At 39.0% G+C, this 18,769-nt stretch overlaps 1 protein-coding gene across 1 annotated transcript in view; it reads right to left on the bottom strand.

Moving 5' to 3' along the window:
* The window catches only part of KIAA1549 (KIAA1549 ortholog), a 76,173-nt gene that overhangs the window by 39,378 nt on the left and 18,026 nt on the right, over nt 1-18,769 (bottom strand). The window contains exons 7-10 of the mRNA XM_075140626.1: nt 14,886-14,945; nt 12,124-12,269; nt 4,537-4,714; nt 2,142-2,326 (exon numbers count right to left, since the gene is read on the bottom strand). Of these exons, the coding sequence (XP_074996727.1) occupies nt 2,142-2,326; nt 4,537-4,714; nt 12,124-12,269; nt 14,886-14,945 (569 nt within the window). The remainder of the gene's footprint in view (nt 1-2,141; nt 2,327-4,536; nt 4,715-12,123; nt 12,270-14,885; nt 14,946-18,769) is intronic.

Here is an 18,769-nt window from a genome sequence, read left to right as displayed (position 1 = left end):
TTAATGGAAGTGAGAAGAGCTAGCACAATAAATGCATCTTTATGGTTTTTACCAATGAAATATTGATTCCAAGAGAAAAACCCAGATCTTTAACCTAAATATCCTTCCATTTACAGACGCAGTGCTTCACTTTTGTTTGGTACCAAAGTCAAGCTCTGTAAAGAGGGAATGGAAATAATTGTGGCTGGGGTGAGGAAGGGGGAGCCTGAGTCCATTTTTAAATTGAGTTTATTTACAGACCTAAATCCCTGACGACGTGATTTCACTCCTTTGATCATTTCTTTGCACTTACTATAATAAAAAGTATAAAAAACACCAACAATTTGGAAGGGCAGGACCTAATCATCTGTACTCTGTTGTGACTGTGTGGGGGTCTTCAGTGCTTGTTAAATATGCCCTATTTTGACCTGGAATTCCAACCCACTGTTTGAAGACATGAAGAAAGCCCAAAGACAGGCTGCTACTAAGGAAGTCAGAGTACTACGTTTGTTCTGGATCTTGGGCAAAGGAGGAAAATGGTTTTCAAAGTAGGTTCTGCCAGTTGTTAATGTGCTAAGTGATAAAAATTTAAGACACTTTTTATTGCTTTACCTCATTTAGTATTAATGTATGAGACATCCACTGGCACAAGGATTGGACTAGTCCTTACTGGTTCTTTCTAATTTGCTTACAGTGACTTCCCTAAAGAAGGCAAAGTGACAGGCTCCCTAGGTGAACTGAAATGAGACTTGCATACAAACAAGTTCAAGGCTTCTGACTCACGAATGATTAAAATGAAGAATACTACGGAAGCAGTGGAGAAAACCAACAGAGCCATTTTCCCAAAAGAAAGTAGAACTATGAAAGATGTTTCTGGCCTTACAGTCAAGCCAACCCAACTGCTTTGTTACAAAAAGCTTGCGACAGCAGAGCGGTACTGAAAATGTACGTGATGAAATAGTGTACCAAAGGTAATGATCCCCTCTTGCCTTTTTTGTATGACCCTTCTCAAATTAGCTGAAACTACTGTGGGGAACTTCTGTGTTATGTATTACCACAGCACAGGTGAAACAAGGTACCGGGGGGGAAGTTCATCAAAGGGTACCACTTGCTGCCGACCTCGATTCTGACACTCAATCTGCAGTTTCAAGACAAGTGGAAGTTACTATTGATTTGTTCTGGCTGCTTTGGAAGTACAACCACTTTCTGCTTCTCTCATCTTTCACGTCATTAATTATCTTGAAAGAGAGCATGGTGTACAGACAAGACTTGTTACGGAAAAAACTGTATGACTGAACATGAGGTGACAGTACAAGAACATGACTACAGTACCAGAGGATTAACACAGGCAGATTATTTTGCCTTTAATAATGCCTCTGAAGGTATAGTCAGTAACAAGCATCTCTGACACACAGACTAGTTCTCTTCAGTTGTAAAAGGGAAAAGTAGGATTTGTAACCCTTTAGTCACTTCTCCACTCTTTTGTCTGAATACATCCTTTGTGAAAATCCTAGACCACATATTTTTTAATTTACAGTCTTGGGCAGGAAAGAGACAGACTACTGAATTTCTCACCATCCTAACCCAGTCCTTCAACACTCCAGCCAACACGCTCACCCATGCAGTTTCATGCAGATCCACCAGTTAAAGTTCTAGTCCTGCAACAGGCTCTCACAACAGCAACACAAGAGCCCTGGCAGAATGTGGAGCAGCAAGAACAGGCTCTAGCAAATTCTAGTTCCAGCATGAGGTATAACGGATGGTGCGGTTTAGCTGTCAAATTAGTTTATAGCAGAAGATCTCCAAGGAAAAATTCAGCCCTCTGCAGAAAACAAGATCAGTTATTAAACACTCAGTATATTTCCTCTTATTCAGAAAATGAAACGATAAAGAAAGGTTCCTTTCAGCCTCAGTGTCCACATTTCAGAAAGATGTATCTATCTAATGCAGTATCATATACCTAGGAGAACAAATAAAACGCTATGGGATTCTTCACTTCAAATATCATTTGACTTTTTTCCTTTTTCTTTTCTTTTTTAAACTGGAAGGCTCTGAAACTGTGTTTCCACATGCTATTTAAGGACGCTAGGTGTTCCCTAGACTCTCACATTCATTTATGCTCAGAATACTCAAGCTCCTCTCAGCACAGCTTCCCCTTTTACCTTCTGTCGCTGCTGAATGTTGCTCATCGTGTCTGGCTGAAACTCCAGTTTGTCTGTTCGACAAAGTTTCCAGTATAAAATAATAACGATCAGGAGCACCACAGCAACTGGGACTGCCACACCAACAATAATCCATAGGTTGCTATTCTGTGACTCTGAGGTGGACTCCTTCAGCTTCTCCACAGCTGTGAAGTTAAAAGGCAGACAGCAATTTTATGTGGTTATGTATTTTTGAATGAGGACACTTCAAGGTTACGAATTTTATGTTCTTGTAAATGGTAGTTAAAGAATTTATCAGAAACCAGCCACACATCACAGGAAATGTCATACCACTTATAAGTTAATGTATGTCATGCTCAGGAAGCATGGGGCAGATGATCGACTGTCCTGGCCCACCTTCTGAAGACCTGTGCTTAAATTACTAATGAAAATACACTTCTGCCACATCATTCTGTAACCCAAAACTGAGCTGACATAGTGAAACGGGTCCAGAAAAATGACTTACCACTAACAAAGGTGAGAAGGACTTTCCAACCTTATTGCCTGTATCCTGCTTTAAGCAGTATTATCAGCTGCCTCTTCTCTTTAGTTACACATTATGTATTTTGTTACCTTCCCTACCAATAACCACAGTCAATTTGAAATCAGTAAGACCCTTCTCCCCAAGGTGTATGGTTCAGCATTTTTTATTACTGTGTTTCCTTTTTCTGTTTCATTGTCAGTGTGTAAGATCCTTTAGCCCCAAACAAAAGAAAAAACTACTGAAAAGTGTAATCAAACCAGTCATGCATGTAAAAAGTGAACTGCAAGAATCAACAAAACTTTCATTTGCTCTATTTTGCATAGTGGTTATGTGTGGGACTAAAAACCACAGCAGTAATACATTTCTAGTCAAACTGATGCACTTTCTTAAAATTACGTTTTCACGTTAAAAACAGTATCTCTAGGCAATCTTATTTTTATATATCATTTTTATTAATAGCCATTCTAATGATGAACCTGGAGATTAAAAGAAAAATATTGTAATTCTTATATTTTATACATCTGACAGCTCATTTATGACATTACATTTTCTGTTATAAAAATAACCTTTTTTTAATCTAGTTTCTTCCAACAAGAAGAAACACTTAAAAAAATGCTACTATTCCATGCCTCTTAAAAGAACTTTCTAATGATGTGCCAAAGTTTCAACATGCAGAATAAGCTACAAACACTTCATGAAGTTTGTTCAGCACTTACCATGTTTTGTAAAGGGAATTTATTCTTGCAGCTTTTTTGCATTTCTGTCTAACCAGTATTACAGTCCATTAACAGATATTAAGCAGACGTATATGAGCTACTGACCTATCTTTAAACTACCATTTTAATGAGGGACAAAATGTAGAAACACATCCAGATGGTCCCATTATTACTATTTTCTTTGTTTTCTTTCTGCAGAGAATTTTAAAAATCAGACATGTGCCAGTTCTATTGGCAAAATACCCAGTGGTACAATGTAACTCGTGCCTCCATATTGCACAGAAAACAGAAAAGGTAAACATTTGTATCAGTGAGGTATTTCGTAGATCATATACAAGTCTGTTACTATTTTAAAATATTTTCAAGTTTCTTTCCTAATTGTAACATGAAATTTTGAGTAGGTCTTCTGTCTCACTCCTTACTGCAAATTACTTATATACCAAGCTTCCTGAATAAAGTCATTATATGACTTTATATGACCTGTCATATTTATTCTGATGTGTATCTAGTAAAAGATCACATTACTTTTATATTATCTTTATTAAAAGATTACATTACTTATAGATTAGTGACGGAAAAACAAATAAAAATAAGGTCAATAATATTCAATGAAGGAAATAAACTGTTTCTTTTCGCTTATACCCTCCAAAATGCCCCAACTAGCATTAGCCTACATCTTTCACTCACAGAAACGATAATTCAGACAAACAAAAAATAGTGACTTGGGTTAAACTTCACTTCCATTACTCAGTTAAAGGAAACACCCATTTCACTCTGATGCCCTCCCATCCCATAATCGTGAGTTTTGTGCAAGCTCCTGGGCAAGATAAGCTGTACAGAAATACTGGACTAGCACAAAGAGATGAAAACGGCAAAAAGGTATCTAGCTAGCACACTATTTTTCTAGCACAAGCACTAAAGTGAATGCAGCGAGGCTTGCACTTCAAGACCCTGTTGCAATTCCAAGCTCAGCAGAGTCTTCAAGAAGCAACGCAACACCACACAGGTCACTGCAAGACTGCTATTTCCTCAGGAGTGTCAGAATTGCAGCATCCCAAGAACAAAACACTGCAACAGGGGGCACTGTGCAGTGCCATCATCTCCAAAGCTAATGTCACCCTTCCTGCCTCCCTCTGCTGGCATCAGGGTGGCTTACGCTGTGCAACGGTGCCTTCAATGCGGTATCCGAGGATGATTGCAGCCCGCTGGATATCAACTCTGTTCATCAGGTCTGAGCACTTCAGAGCACTGAGTCTCTCTCCATCTTGGTCCTCCACAAAATAGATCAGCTCCACAGGGTTATCAACACCAACTAACCGTGACACGTTCACAATCTGAGAAGAAATTGGAAAGCTTTTACATTTTAAGTTGTATTTATTTGGGGCTCCCATACATTTGGTCTTTCAGTCCTCACCCTCACTCCCCCTTCCCTTCACAGGGCCTGGACATTTGGAACAGCTTTGCCAAGATGGCATCAGTGTCTGTCTTAATTGTCACTCTGTGCAATCCCTATTGCATAAAAAAGATTCCGCCTTGTATTATGATGTAGAAATACAATTGCTGTTAAAGAAAATCCCTCTACCTGTGACACCAAAGAATATGATATTATACTAACCATGTAACTGCTGTGAACTGGTACAGTTTGGAAATTGCCAATATCCAGAGAAGTCTGATGGGAAGCCGTGCTGTGTGCAGCGCTCCAAAACGCAGTATGCAGCAAAGGCAACACACACACAGGCTAGTTCTCTCATCTGAGAAGAGCTTAAGTCAACATTGACAAGCATAGACACACAGAGCTAATATTCAGTAATAATAATTTGCTTCTGAACTAAAATTCAAGATATTTTCCCCTAGTACTTACACAGAAGATTCTGAGCGGAAGTCTTCCAGGGGAAGAAAACGTCACTGGAATAATATATTGGTGTCTAATTACACAGGCACTACTGAAGTGCTGCAGGACCCTGGGAAATTTACAGCAATATCTATTTCGTAACTGAAAGGAAAACTGCCAGGGAAGCGTTCCCTTGTATAATACATTTTTATGGCAAACCTGAAGTTTCCATTTTTTTTTCCTATTTGTTTCATGACAACATACAGATCCAGTATTGAAGTAAGAGAACTGCTTTCACTCTAAAGATACCAACAGCACGCCACCCTGGCAGCCTCTACTACCTTTAGCATTCATCGGTTAGTAGGAGCTACTGAGGAGATTAGTGTGATTGCACTTTTCCTTCTCTAAATACCTACTTTGACTTTGCTTTGTTATTCATAACACACACCTCTGTTCCAGTTTTTCCAAATGTTAAGCAGCTACACAGGCAAATATTCTGTTAGCTTCAAATAGAACTGTTTGCTCTTCCTCAGTGAGAGCACCTGCACAGCCACCTTCATCCACCTTTCCTCAGGAAGGAATGTATTTGACGCTGTGGGAAGCAATTCTTCCTACCTACTTCTAAAGATGTTAATAATCAAAAGAATGCATGCTATGAGGAAGCCCTGTAGATACTCTCTAACCACCAAACATCTACATTGCATTTTTGAATTCCTGTAAAATTAAATCTTTATAATAACTCTCCTCTGTTTAACCATTTACATGTAATGGTGAGCTCAACCTAGAATTAGGCCAAACAAATAGTTCCTCTGGAAGGAATTGCTACAAATAGAGCAATATATTTAGCTTCCTTCAGAATTATCTTTTACTGTGAAGTACGTATTTAATAAATTAGAATCTCAAATACTGCCCATAGGCTTAAAGTAAAGCAAACACACAAATGTTTGCATGTCTGAGGCTTACAAAAGCAAAGCTTTATACCTTTTTCTTTCCTAGTTTCCAATAAAACAATCATGTTGAAGGAAAGTAGTGCAATGTTCTAGCTCAACAAGGATAATGGTCTTTGGGGACATCAACTCAACATGTCCTAAAAAAGCATTTCCCAGGAGTGGTATATAGCACAATATATATATTATATACAGCAAGGTATATTGTATATAATAATAATAATAATAATAATAATAATAATAATAATAATAATAATAATAATAAAAATAATAAAAATAAATTTAAAAAAAGAAAAGAAGAAGAAAGGAAAAAAGAGAAAGCACAATTGTCATGACAATCTTCTAGGCCAAATCAACAGAAAGCAAAGAATAATGTTCAACGTCAGTCACATTTGATGTCAGAAACAGAACGCCTACAAATAGAGCAGAAAAATGTGCAAATTTCTGAAACACAGCAAGACCTGCTAACAGGAGCCATTAACCAATGCCGCTTCTCATCCTGAATGCTATTCATTCTTCTACCAGCTAAGGGGCAACCAATCCCTGACTGAAGGTAACAAAAGAGTATCAATAAATAAGGTTTCAACACACATATTCAGCAGCTGTAAGGCTGAATCTGGTTTCACAGAACCCAGAAATATCATTAGTTAACAAATGTCCCCAGCTTTGTATTTCTGCTTCAGCTGGGCTGCCTTCACGACGGCCTGGCCTCGGTGCGCAGAGCAGCAGGGCGTACGGGCTCGTATCTGCCTTCAGCACGGATAAACCCTTCCTAAGTAGCACTTAACTCGCATGGAGAGCGAGGGAGTGGAAAGGCCACACGGGACTGAAAGCCAATGGGTTCTTCGCTTAATTTTATGAAACCTCTCTGTGTGTAACAAAGCTACGGAATCAAAGAAATTTAGAAGATTCTTAAATTGAATCGTCATACATTTTATGGATTTGTGGGGTACTCAGAAAGTACTATAATTATATGTGTGTTATACACACAGGGTAACAGTCAGAAACTGGCTGAATGGGTTAAAAAAGAAACTTCTCCACAGCTGCCTTTAGAAAGGGCGGAGGGGAAGGGGACAGATTCCAGTGCAAGTTGCCACAACTGAAACAATCAATTTTAACACAGAATTAAAAACGACAATGTATGGCTCCCTATGCTGAGGAACACTCAGAGGCGACACAGGAAGAAGTAGCTGGAGCTATTTTGGCGCCGTACAGAGAACACGGGAATGAGCACGAAGAAATTCAGTGGAGGGTGGAAATGCAGGCTGGTATTGATCAACTAAGCTCACTGTTTTAGGAGAAGTTTTATCTGAAATAATTCTTTCTGAATACACAGTATTTTATGAGCACTCACACCATACTGAGGGAAGCTGCAGACAAAATTTCAAATCCAAGGGGAGATGGTTATGGATTTCTATTCTGGGAAAGCTGACGGCTGAGCAGGGTATGCTTGACGTGACTATGAGACACAACTGGACTTGCATGTAGACTCTGGAATTGTGACAGTATCTGTACTTCAGTTTTCATCTCTGACACACTGGTTCACTAAAAAACTTTTTTTTATTTTAAACTGATCTCCGGATTTGCTGCAACACAGAAAATGGCACACTGGATCTGAACTGTTTTTAAGTCTGTTTATAAAATTAAGGTACACCGCCACTGTGCCAATTTTTACACAGTTTCTGTATACTAAGTTGTGCCATTCTGCTCCAAATTATACTGTGCAGCTTCAGATTGATTTTGTCTCATATTTTACAGAAGTGTCTCTATCCTTGAAACTGCTAAGAATGCAAGCAGAGGCAGAAATGGTACTTTCCAGGCATCCAGCCATGCAGCCCATGTGTAAGAAAGCATTTAAGCATTTTGCATTTATACTTTGGCAGTGAGGGATGACATAGGGAGGAGGAGATACAAGAATTTCAATACATGGGAGGCAGGAAATGAAAAAAAAGAAAGAAAAAGAAGAAAAGACTAATTCAACTTCTGTGTACATAAATGATACCATCTTTGTTGATACTAGATGCACATTTAACCTCCACAGAGTAAAGGCTTAACTGTGTTCAGGTGTCAGTAAATTTAATTTAAAAAGTGTTTTCAAGAGAATATTATAGGTCAGTGAACAGAGTTGCCTTGGTAACCAAATCTAGTTCATAATTTAAAGTGGGGAAATCCAGGTGGTGGGCAAGCTCGCAAGGCATTTGCAGAGTGTCAGTCAGCCAGTGGGATGTCCCAGGCAGCAGCCCCGTCAGGAGTAAGGAATCCCCGGGTGAACTGCTTCAGGGTTTCGAAGGCACGAGCATTACTTAGAAACAAGCAAGCACGCAGGCATGCAATCTCCAAAATGTATGTATGAAGATTATTTTTCTGTTTTCACTACGTTCATCCCCTAGGAAAAAAAAAAAAAATAAAAAAAGATTCTGCTTTCTGTCTTATTAGAAGTAGGATTTTAGTGTCCAGGCAATTCAATCAAGCTGTACTGTAGTCTGAACGGTTCAGCAGACAACGCAACATAAAACAGGTGAAGCAGGCGTTGCACGTAACCTGCCCTGGATCTGAGGAAGCTCACAGGAACCCGTCAGGACGGGAAATGGCGGTGCAGCTTGCGGGCCGCCAGCTTCCTCCCGAAGTGTTCCGGCGGGGGCTGGACAGGGCAGCGCTTGTCATAGCACCAAACACTTACCCGCTTCGGCGGGCCCTCCTCGCGCTGAGCTGGGGAGACCGGGTAAGTGAACTGAGAGGGCCAGGGTGCTGAAGGCAATGTTAAGGAAATTTTCTCTTCTAGCTTGCAGAGGCTTGGCCAGACAAGCAACTGGCTTGACAAAACAGAGGTAGGAACAGGCTGCCGGCAACCTGACGGAGGGGCCAGTCTCTGCCCGGGGCGGCCATCAGAAGGGCAAAATTTTTTCCTCTGAGGAGAAGGTGAAACAGCAGCAGTCCCCAAAGGCTCTATTTAAAAAACCTAAAAACTCCCAACAAGACTGGGCCTTTACTCAAGATTACACACTCGGGAGAGACACATAAGCTGTCGGTAGAAAACCCAGAGAACGAACATCTGCCTTAATGAAAAGCTCAATTCCGTCATTATGTCCCCTCATAGCTACTGCTTTCTCACACACATTGCAACTGCAGTGCTGCCTAACGTGCTCTTTAAATCAGAACATCGTTCTTTTTGTCGCTTAGTAGAATCACCGTTTTGCTTTCTATTAGGTTCAAAAGATCACGCACGCTGAAATGAAGGAAAATTAATTATTTTTGTATTGGCTCCTGGTGTATTTTTAAACTACAATTAAGTCATTTAATTCCTCAAAAAAATTAATGAGAATTGAGTTATTATGGCAAACTATTGACAAAACATAGCACAGGGCCTAGCCTCTGCAGATGCAATGCAAACTGCATTAAACGTGTCTTAAATTTGCAGCAACAGCAGATACGTATTCAAAACATATATGACTTGCTCTGTGAAACACTAATATGAGCGTTACACAAAAATGAATGGAACTATCTCATGTAAAACAGTCAGGTGTGAGGCTTCAGAGTTTTTTTTGTACATAATGGTTATAGGCTTTTTTTTTCCTTTTATCATGGAGTGCCACCTGTTAACAGCACAGAGAGGCAAACAGGAGGGGAAACCATGCTATTCAGGCACCCTAGGTAGTTCCAAAGTTCTTATTCAAAGTGTCTAGATTTAAAGAGTAATTTTTAGCATTCTTAGATCCTAACACATGCCTTTAGAAATGAAATCTAAGCCTCACAAGGTATCACTTCTATTTTCTTAGTATGTGAAAGGAAACTAATATGCCTGCAGTAACACTCACTAATTGCTTCACCTTCTGACCCACAGTCCTGATTTTCCACAGAGCTTAGAAATGTCACATTTCAATACACTATAAATATCTTTCACCTCAGGAAAAACTCCAGTCTATAGGGGCTCAGCACAAGTGAAATGTGTGTCTAGTCTTTCAGGGATATATGCATGTCCTGCTAATAAATGTATCTAACACTTTGGTGTTACTGGCAGCTTCTGTTCTTCTTACTTCCATTGTCACTGGTTTGTGTGCAAGAAATATATACGGGAAAATTTGAATATAAAGCACAAAGAACATTAATAGCTCTCCCTGAAGACACAAACAGATGCATATATACAACACACTTCAAACACAGCTTATAAACTTGGCTATGAGGAATAGAATTAGCAACAGTAAAACTGAAAGGTTTATTGCAAATGACTATGGACCAGATCCTCAAATGACAGAGGAGCACCCTTGAAAGAAATTGTCCTCCACTCAGAAGCCCACTACCAGGTGCATCACTCCAGCTGCACACAACAGCCTCTAAGGCTGTCTCACCTACCACACAGCTGAACGACCTGTCAAAGCAAGCTACCAAGAAGCTATAGTGCCTGATGGTACCTACCCTTCTCGTGCAGGAAGGCAGGACACCTATCACAGACACCTAGCAGCAAGGTATCTCCTCAGCCTTCCTTCTTCCACATCTCATTTATTACAGTGCTAACCCTACCTAACAGCGTCGGCTGTGAGCAGCTGAGAAGCCCTGTGTTATGTGGGATGGTATGGATGTGTTGACCGTAACTAAGAGAATCCTCCAATGCCCAGAGACAGCAGTTTGCAGACTCTTTGCACTAATTAAGTGGCATAAATAAGCAGCACTGCTGTTTGGAACATAAGACGCAGACCTCATCTTATGTCCCAGTAAGTAACACAAAGTCGTAAGAAAAACGCTTTATTTTCACTTTCCGAAATACTATTCTTTAGCTAGAAAGGACCTGCTTGTAATTTTGTGCATGCAAAAATAAATTACCTGAGTTTTATTATGTAAAATAATAAAACCGTAATCTACACGTACACATTTTGTAGGCTTTGGTATCTTTGCTAGCAACATAAGGAATATTTGTTTAATTTATATGCAAAAGGGCGACCTGAGGCATAAAGAACAAAGTGCAATAAGAGGTGTTGGGAATAGAAGATCTGAAGCAGGCATCTATTTACAGCAATTCAAAGCTGCACAAAAGAAAAACAAAATAAAATCTCTATTACTGAAACAGATGTTTCTGAGACAGGAAAACAAAAGTAAGAAAATCCCAACATCTGAACATGTAAGTGGTAGCAGAAACTGTAGGATTAAATTAAATAAAGATAATAGGTCTGAACTACTAGAAGGGCATCTGTGAAGTAAACCAACTGTCGATGAATTAGCTGGAAAAAGTAATTTTTGAGAAGGTTAGTCACTAAGAAGTATTTTGGCTTTCAGTTTGTTGAACTGACTAGAACGATCACATGTGAGAATTTAAAACTTAAAATTAAATATCCAAGTCTTCCTGGACACTATGTGAATAATTCCACCTGTGACAAAACTATAAAGCAGCACTGGAATCCAGATAGCAGAAGCTGCCACGTGTGCAAAATTTGACATGATTAATCATTCTTACTTGAATGCCATTCCTGTGACCAGGAGTACTGTGACAAATAGGGAGTTAAGGGATAGAATATACTACTCTACTGCTGCATCAAGCTGCACATGATTCTATTTCATATTTCTACACCACCACCAAAACACCACAGAGAACTGTGAAGTAGCTGTTCCAGCAGAGTACTTTTTTTGACTCAGATGACCATCCCGTCTCCTTTTGCTAGGCACCTCAGGTAAGTCAGACAAGATAGCATTTTTTTAAAATAGGATGTTGGTAAAATAATTTTCAATGTAGTTTTTAAGAAGTCATTGGAATTTTTTTGTAGCCACTTAAAATATTCAGCTGTTTCCATTTGTTATGTTTAGTTTAAAATACGACAAGGTATCCAAAAGAACCATATTTTCGGTGCAAAACACAAGCATCTAGCTAAATGTGATACATGCTTTTGAGTTATCTTTCTCAACTCAAAACCTAGAAAATATTAACTTAATAATTTATTCCCCTTTATTTCTTCCTCTGACTTTCAGCTCTTAATACCTGCACAACGTTGCTGCCTGCAAAACTGGCTCGTCTCCATATCCGCCCTCTGGCCAAAGCCTCGTTTAACAGGTGAGCAAGTTTCCGCTCCATCTCAGCCTGAAACACTTCCTCCTGAATTCGCTGGTCGACGACACCCAAGAGAACTACATTGCAGAGAAAGTAACCCAAGAACACAAATGAATTAGTAAAAGTTTTCAGTGTCTCTTCTGCAACTTCAATTACAAGCTTTAAGTCACCCTGTGACATCTCACAGACAATTCAAGAGCAGCTGTATTCATATCGGAATACTGCCCAGTTCATCCGGAGGCTACATGTTGGAAAGGAAGACATTGGGTGGGAAAAGGTTAAAAGAAATAAATTAAAAAAAAAAATTAGGGCAGAGGGCATTTTTGGAATCTCAGCCAGTCTAGACAGACCCAGGATACTGAAGAAACAGTTTCAATTCTAAAAACCCATAAACTTATGAGCATTCAATTGATTGTTTAAAAACAAATAAAAGAAAATTCAGTCCAAATTGTCTGCTGCAGCTACTTTCAGTCAAAATGTTGTGTTCAGAAGTGATAGAGAGGTGGAGATGGGCAAGGCAAGGGTTCAGAATCAAGGAGAAAAAATAGGAGACCAGCAGCACATGAACTTCCAAGTGCATCTTCCCTAGATAAGATAAAGATTAACAATCTTTATCATAGCACAAAAAAACTGGTTAGTAGCCCTGCCCACTTCACTTCCCAACCCCAGGTACTCCGGGTCACTGGGGCAGCTAATGCTGAGAGGAATCCCTGAGGAACAACACATGGGAAACATGAAAAAAGTGTGGAACTTCACTAACAAGATGGCATCCAGTAAAAGAGAAGTGGAGTGAATGGAGCAATAGTCATTCAAATGACCTAATTAAACAACCCTAAAGGATAGTAAACCAACTCACCCCTGACTGCAGTAAAATAATTCTGTTTTCAATCCTAAGGCTCTCCACTAAATGGTTTATATTTTTTAAAAGTCCCTTTTTCAGTAAGTGTTTTCATGTTTTTTTTTTTTAAAGTATGGTGCTTAATAAAAAGCCATCCAATTAGATAAAATGAATTAAATATAATTTTAATTGTTTTAATTTTTAGAACAAAAATACTAAAACCACTTTTTCCATTAAAAAATTTTCACTGCAGATGTCAGAAAAAGGAAACATTTTCATGATTCTTCACAGAGATCAACAGCATCTGCCTTCTAAATTCAATCACAAACTAAGTATCTCAGAATTAAATGGCAAAATAAATAGACAGTGGCCTAAGGCTATTATATACAGCAAGTAGAAGAACGTTCTTGCCTGTGTATTGAATTTCAGTATCAATGAATTATGCTTAATAGCATGAACTGTATTCTACAACTGAGAGGGACAGCTACAGAGAACGCTGCATATCCCAACGTTTTATGACTACTGGATTATATGCACATATATCTGGGTAATCTAATATTAAAAACCTCATCTTTATGTGCATAAATTCTCTCATTTTCCTATGTCATGAGTCATTACCCTTACAATACAATATACAGACTAAAAGTACTGACCCAGCCAAAGTCTGCTAGCTCTTCCCAGGCTGCCTGCAAGAACGGGGATTACAAAAAAATCCTCTACAGCAAAAAAGGTGCTGCAATTGGCTTTCAAAATCTTACAGTCTGGAAGCTTAGAAAAACCCAAGGGGACATGATTTCAGAGCTGGAAGAACCTCTTCTTACTGCAGGATCTAAGGAAACTTCCAGCAACAACGGACAAAGCAAACCTAAGGCTGAGCAAGAGAGTGTGGGGGTGTGACCAAAAAAGCCAACATGAATCTCTAAGGAAGGATGACATTGGATGTGGGATACACATGTAGCTTCTCTCACGTTACTGAACAGGATCTGAAATTCTTCATTTTTCTTCTCTAAAACAAACTGTGTGGGTTTCAGGAGATTAGGCTGCAACTTGGTTTCCTGCTTAGAAAGTAAACTGGGTCACTGGTGAGTAGAGACAGAGTTACCTGAAAAAAGAGTAAGTCTATACTACTGGAGAACTACAGGTGGAAAAGTTGTGGGAAGACAAAAGTGTATCCAGTGGGGCATCTGCACCTTAACAGCAAGTTTGCTAGGCATAGCCTGGTCACCGTTCAGGCTTTCTGCTTAAAAGAAGCAGGTAGGACCTCTAGCGTGCAGGCAACCTCAACAGCCTTTGAGCACCTGAATGTGACAGCTCAACCATATCTGTGAATTATAGAATAAAACATCCAGAAGTCTTGGGTGGGAGCGATCTGCTGTGAATGAATCAGAAGAGATCAATGAAATGCGACGAAACTCCTTCATGTACTTGGAATGTATCTATTTTCATTCTGTTTTATTCCTGGCACATTTTGGTAGAAAGTGCCACAAAAATAAAATTTTAATTTTCACTTAAAGTAAAATAAAAACCTAAAAAACAGTGTGGTATATTGACAGCATACAGAATAGACACTTTACGCCTGACAGTGTAAGTTGCCTCACTAAGAATGAACTGCTTTATAGACAAAAATTACTTTGTGCACATTATCAAGGACTTGCAGTAGTTCACTCTAGACCCGGGAATTACATTTCCCAGATATTCCAGGTCACTAGGCCTTTGGTTTTAGAATTTATTCAGCTCAGGCACGTTATTACCTCATAAAAATGCGGCACCCCTAAGCTATCGATATTTACCTAGGCTAGTTATCCTGCTAACAAAAAAAATTGCGCTCCTTCTTACTCACAGAGACTGTACGTACCTGTTCTCACCCAGGAAGATTTCATCAACTGAGACACATTAAGCTTAGGATAATGAAAGGCTGAGGGAAAAACAGAATGGAGGAAAAACATCCGTAAGAACAGTATTCTCAACAACATACACAAGAAAAGAAGCCACTTCATAATTTATACTGTCAGTAAGCATCTTATTTACACAGACATATTGCTACTCCTGAGGCCATGCAGACACAACGGTAAGGAAAGTGCTCCGAACATACACTCCCGAGTTCGCCTCTGAACAAAAAGAAGCTAACTGAAGCAGTTAGATTTATTACCTGAAAGATTTCAAGCTGCTGTACCAAGGTCATTGCTCCTAGAAATTTAAAAGTTCACTGTGAATTGTGACTCTCGCTGAGCTAGCTGCAGGATCAGATGTTTTGCTCAAAGGGCAATGAGGCAACTCATGAGTATCTTAGAATGAAAATAAGACCTTCTCTGAAGCAGAAGCTACACGGAAACACTAAATGTAAAGCAGAAAACTAAATATATCTGATTTGTGTTCCAGACTTGTGCAGGGGGAAGCATTTAAAAAACACCACCTTGATAACTTTTTTTTTTTTTTTACAAAAATTGCAAATAAATGCATGTAGAAACATTGCTGTACACAAATCTCATGGCTTTTGTGTTTGGCTTCGTGGCTCCAAGCTTTCTTAATTTCTCAATTCTTCCAAAAAAGCTCTGCTCTAGAGTGAAATCCTTGCCCCAGTGAAGTAAATAAAGTCTATTTCCACTGACTTCAGTAGGGATAAGATTTTTCCCAAGGTTTCCACTGGAGAGCAGTAAAGACATGTTGGGAAAGAAGTGAAGACGGGGGCTGGGCCAACAGTTTCCTTAAGGGAAGTCTTAAGCTTCACTATGGCAGTAAGAAAAAGGAAGGGTCGTAACTTTCTCAAAATATTTAATCCAGATGCAGTTTGCTAAGCATTATACAAAGGTTAATTTTTAAACCATTTCATGGATAGAAAGAATGCAGCACATAACAATTAAATGACCTGGTCCATGCTAGATCAATTTAGAGCAAAGATGTCCTGTCTTCAGCTGTAGAATAGTTTGCCACTATTGCATGTTTCAGAGAAACAGAAAATTACCATTTTTCTAATTTAATTATGCAATAATTTGTAGAGTAGCTGACCTCTGTCAGTATACCTAAAAACTGATTCTTTTTGCCCCGTAAAAAACTTATGAATTTTTTGTTACGGCAAGAGCAAAAGAATTACTAGTTACATCGTACCTTTTATTTTCCTAGATTTATAAATAGTCCTATGGGAAAAAAAAAGAAAGTTTTGTTATTCCACCTTTATCTCAATAATAGCACCGCTAGCTTCAAGAGAACCACGTGGGAGGTACTTTTTGACTTACTATTCCGAAGGGTATCAGAATATGGTCCTTTATTCTGAACAGGAAACATCGTCCCTCTATACACTGACCAGGATGCATTAAATTTCCAAAACTCTCGGACACACAAAAAGCACCTCACAGTCCATTTAAACAAACACATTTATTTTTGGCATCCTGCTACACAATTCTTCTGATCGTAGCTTTTAGGTTGGAGTTCTATTTACTCTGGTCATGCAATTGTTTACTTCAATTTAGAAATACAACCTGAACAAAAAAGCATAAACTGAACTGCATCTGTTGTTTTTCCAAAGCATGGAAAGACCGAGGTAAGAAAATCAAAAACCTTCCAATGGCCATAAAACTTTGAACTGCTGGCAGTTGTGAGTTTTTTCTTCTTTTAAACTAAAATCATGTTTTGCCTCAATACTTAATGTGCTCTTCGCACTTTTTCTAATTAGTACTTGAAAATGATTTAATTCATGCAAATTGCTGGATGACTATTCACTTAAACTTTTCACGGAATTAATGAAATTTAAAAATAAAACAACTTGAGCAGAAAAACTTGACCTTGAAAAGGAAGAAGTGCTGTGATCATTGGGTTCTAAAACCCGACGAAGAATGCATGAAATGATGGACTCTTCTGCAACTGAGACCATGCTCAGAAGTCAGAAAATCCAGGCTCCAACTCTTATTCCATAGGTCACTCAAGTGTCTCACCAACACACATGTGGCCAGATCCTGAGCTCAGCTGGAGTCTCAGCACTGCAGCAAGATCATATTTGCAAGATTTAATGATTAAAACCAGCACAAACTGATTGTTATTCTGAGGGGGAAGTTGGATAGACAAAATGCAATTATTAGTTAGATTGCAGCTGGTCTGCTAATGACTATAGATGCATTAATGAAGTAGATGCTATCGTTAGAAGATTCTAACACGCAGCCCTGAAGCACCACACCACGTAACAGCATTGATTCAATGCTGACTGAAAAGGCGAAGGGTCACCTGGTCACCCAGAAACCTCTTGACAACAGTCTGAAGCACACCACTCGGGCAACAGGCCTTCGCCAGATGCTCCAACAAGGATCTCTCTGACCCTCTCTCTCATACAGAGACGTGTGGGACCATGCAGGACAGAACTGGTACCATACTGATTGTTCTTATTTCTGATAAATGGAGGAACAGTAACAGAAAGCATGGAGGGAATGCAGTATTTGGAATGAGAAAGCATCAACTGAAAAATAAGATTCCATGCAAATATTGGGGTGCAGGCAATAGTAACACACTGTATCTGTTAAAAGTCTGATCCAAAATCCACCCAGGTAAAAATTGCCAGATATTTTTGCAGTCTTTGGACTGTATCACATGATTTTATATTATGCTATTGGCCTCACAACATCTCCAAGATATCTGAAATAGATGCCACCCATCAAAGTGCTACTTATGGCACTAAAAAAAAAAGCAAGTTCCAAGGCAACTCTCTCTATTTAAAGCCATAATAAAACCAAAGAGATTTCTTCGGGCTAAGTTCATGAAGGCCGATATTCCTCACCTAGTCCACAGCTAGCCTTTGCCTGTCCCTCACAGAAATCTTCCAGCCATAAAGAGATATCAAATATATTCTTTCCTATTGTTTTTAATAAACTAGCACCCAAAAACTGTGACTAGACTTGGTTTTCTTTCTGCTGACATGTAGTTCATGACCATCTAACCAGTTTACGATCTAAAACGTGAGTTGTAAGTTGGACAACACAAAATAAGCGTGCAGGAAGGTGTAAACTGAACATGTGAAAATAAGCATGTTGCTGAAGACACCTAGAAGTCTGTGAGGGAAAGAAAAAAGCTGTAAGTTTCCAGGCTTGACCACTCCAACAGCCCTATCCCTGCACAGAACAGTCCATTCGGTCAAACTAACAACTTTCACACTACTGACCTTGACTCAATGAGTGGAAAAAGCTGACAAAAAATTCCTGTTGTTAATGACGTACTGCACAGGGATAACCCACACAGTTAAAAGTATAAACAGTACATATTAGTTATGTGAAAAATCCAGTGAAAGGGCTGTGTGTGAAAGGCAATGTGAAGTTAGCAAGCAGCAGGGAGCAAATACATTCCTTCAAACAAGGGTCATATTCGGGATATCAAAGGCAAGGTCTCACTTCACGTAACAGCGTTGGGATACAGTGATATTACGCAAGTAGCTTTTGCTCAGTACAAATCAACTTCAATCCTCTGACAGCTCAGCTCACCTACAAATCAGTTCTTTTTCTTCAGATGCAGACTATAAAACTTACAAAATCATAAACAGCGTCCCTAGAGGGAAAAAAAATTCACCACCAAGAGTATTAACTGTTACCATGCCTGATAACTAAGGCACAAACGGCATAGAACAGTACGGCAAGGAACATTTCATATTTACATATAAACAATTTACATGTAAACAATATCATACGTAAATTATTTATATGTAAATATATAAACATCCAAAAATTGAAAAGCAGCGGGTTGCATATCAATTTGCAAAGACCA

Source organism: Calonectris borealis, chromosome 1 (genome assembly GCF_964195595.1).
Source record: "Calonectris borealis chromosome 1, bCalBor7.hap1.2, whole genome shotgun sequence".
In the NCBI taxonomy this organism is placed as follows: domain Eukaryota; kingdom Metazoa; phylum Chordata; class Aves; order Procellariiformes; family Procellariidae; genus Calonectris; species Calonectris borealis.
This window is presented reverse-complemented; position numbering and strand designations above follow the sequence as displayed.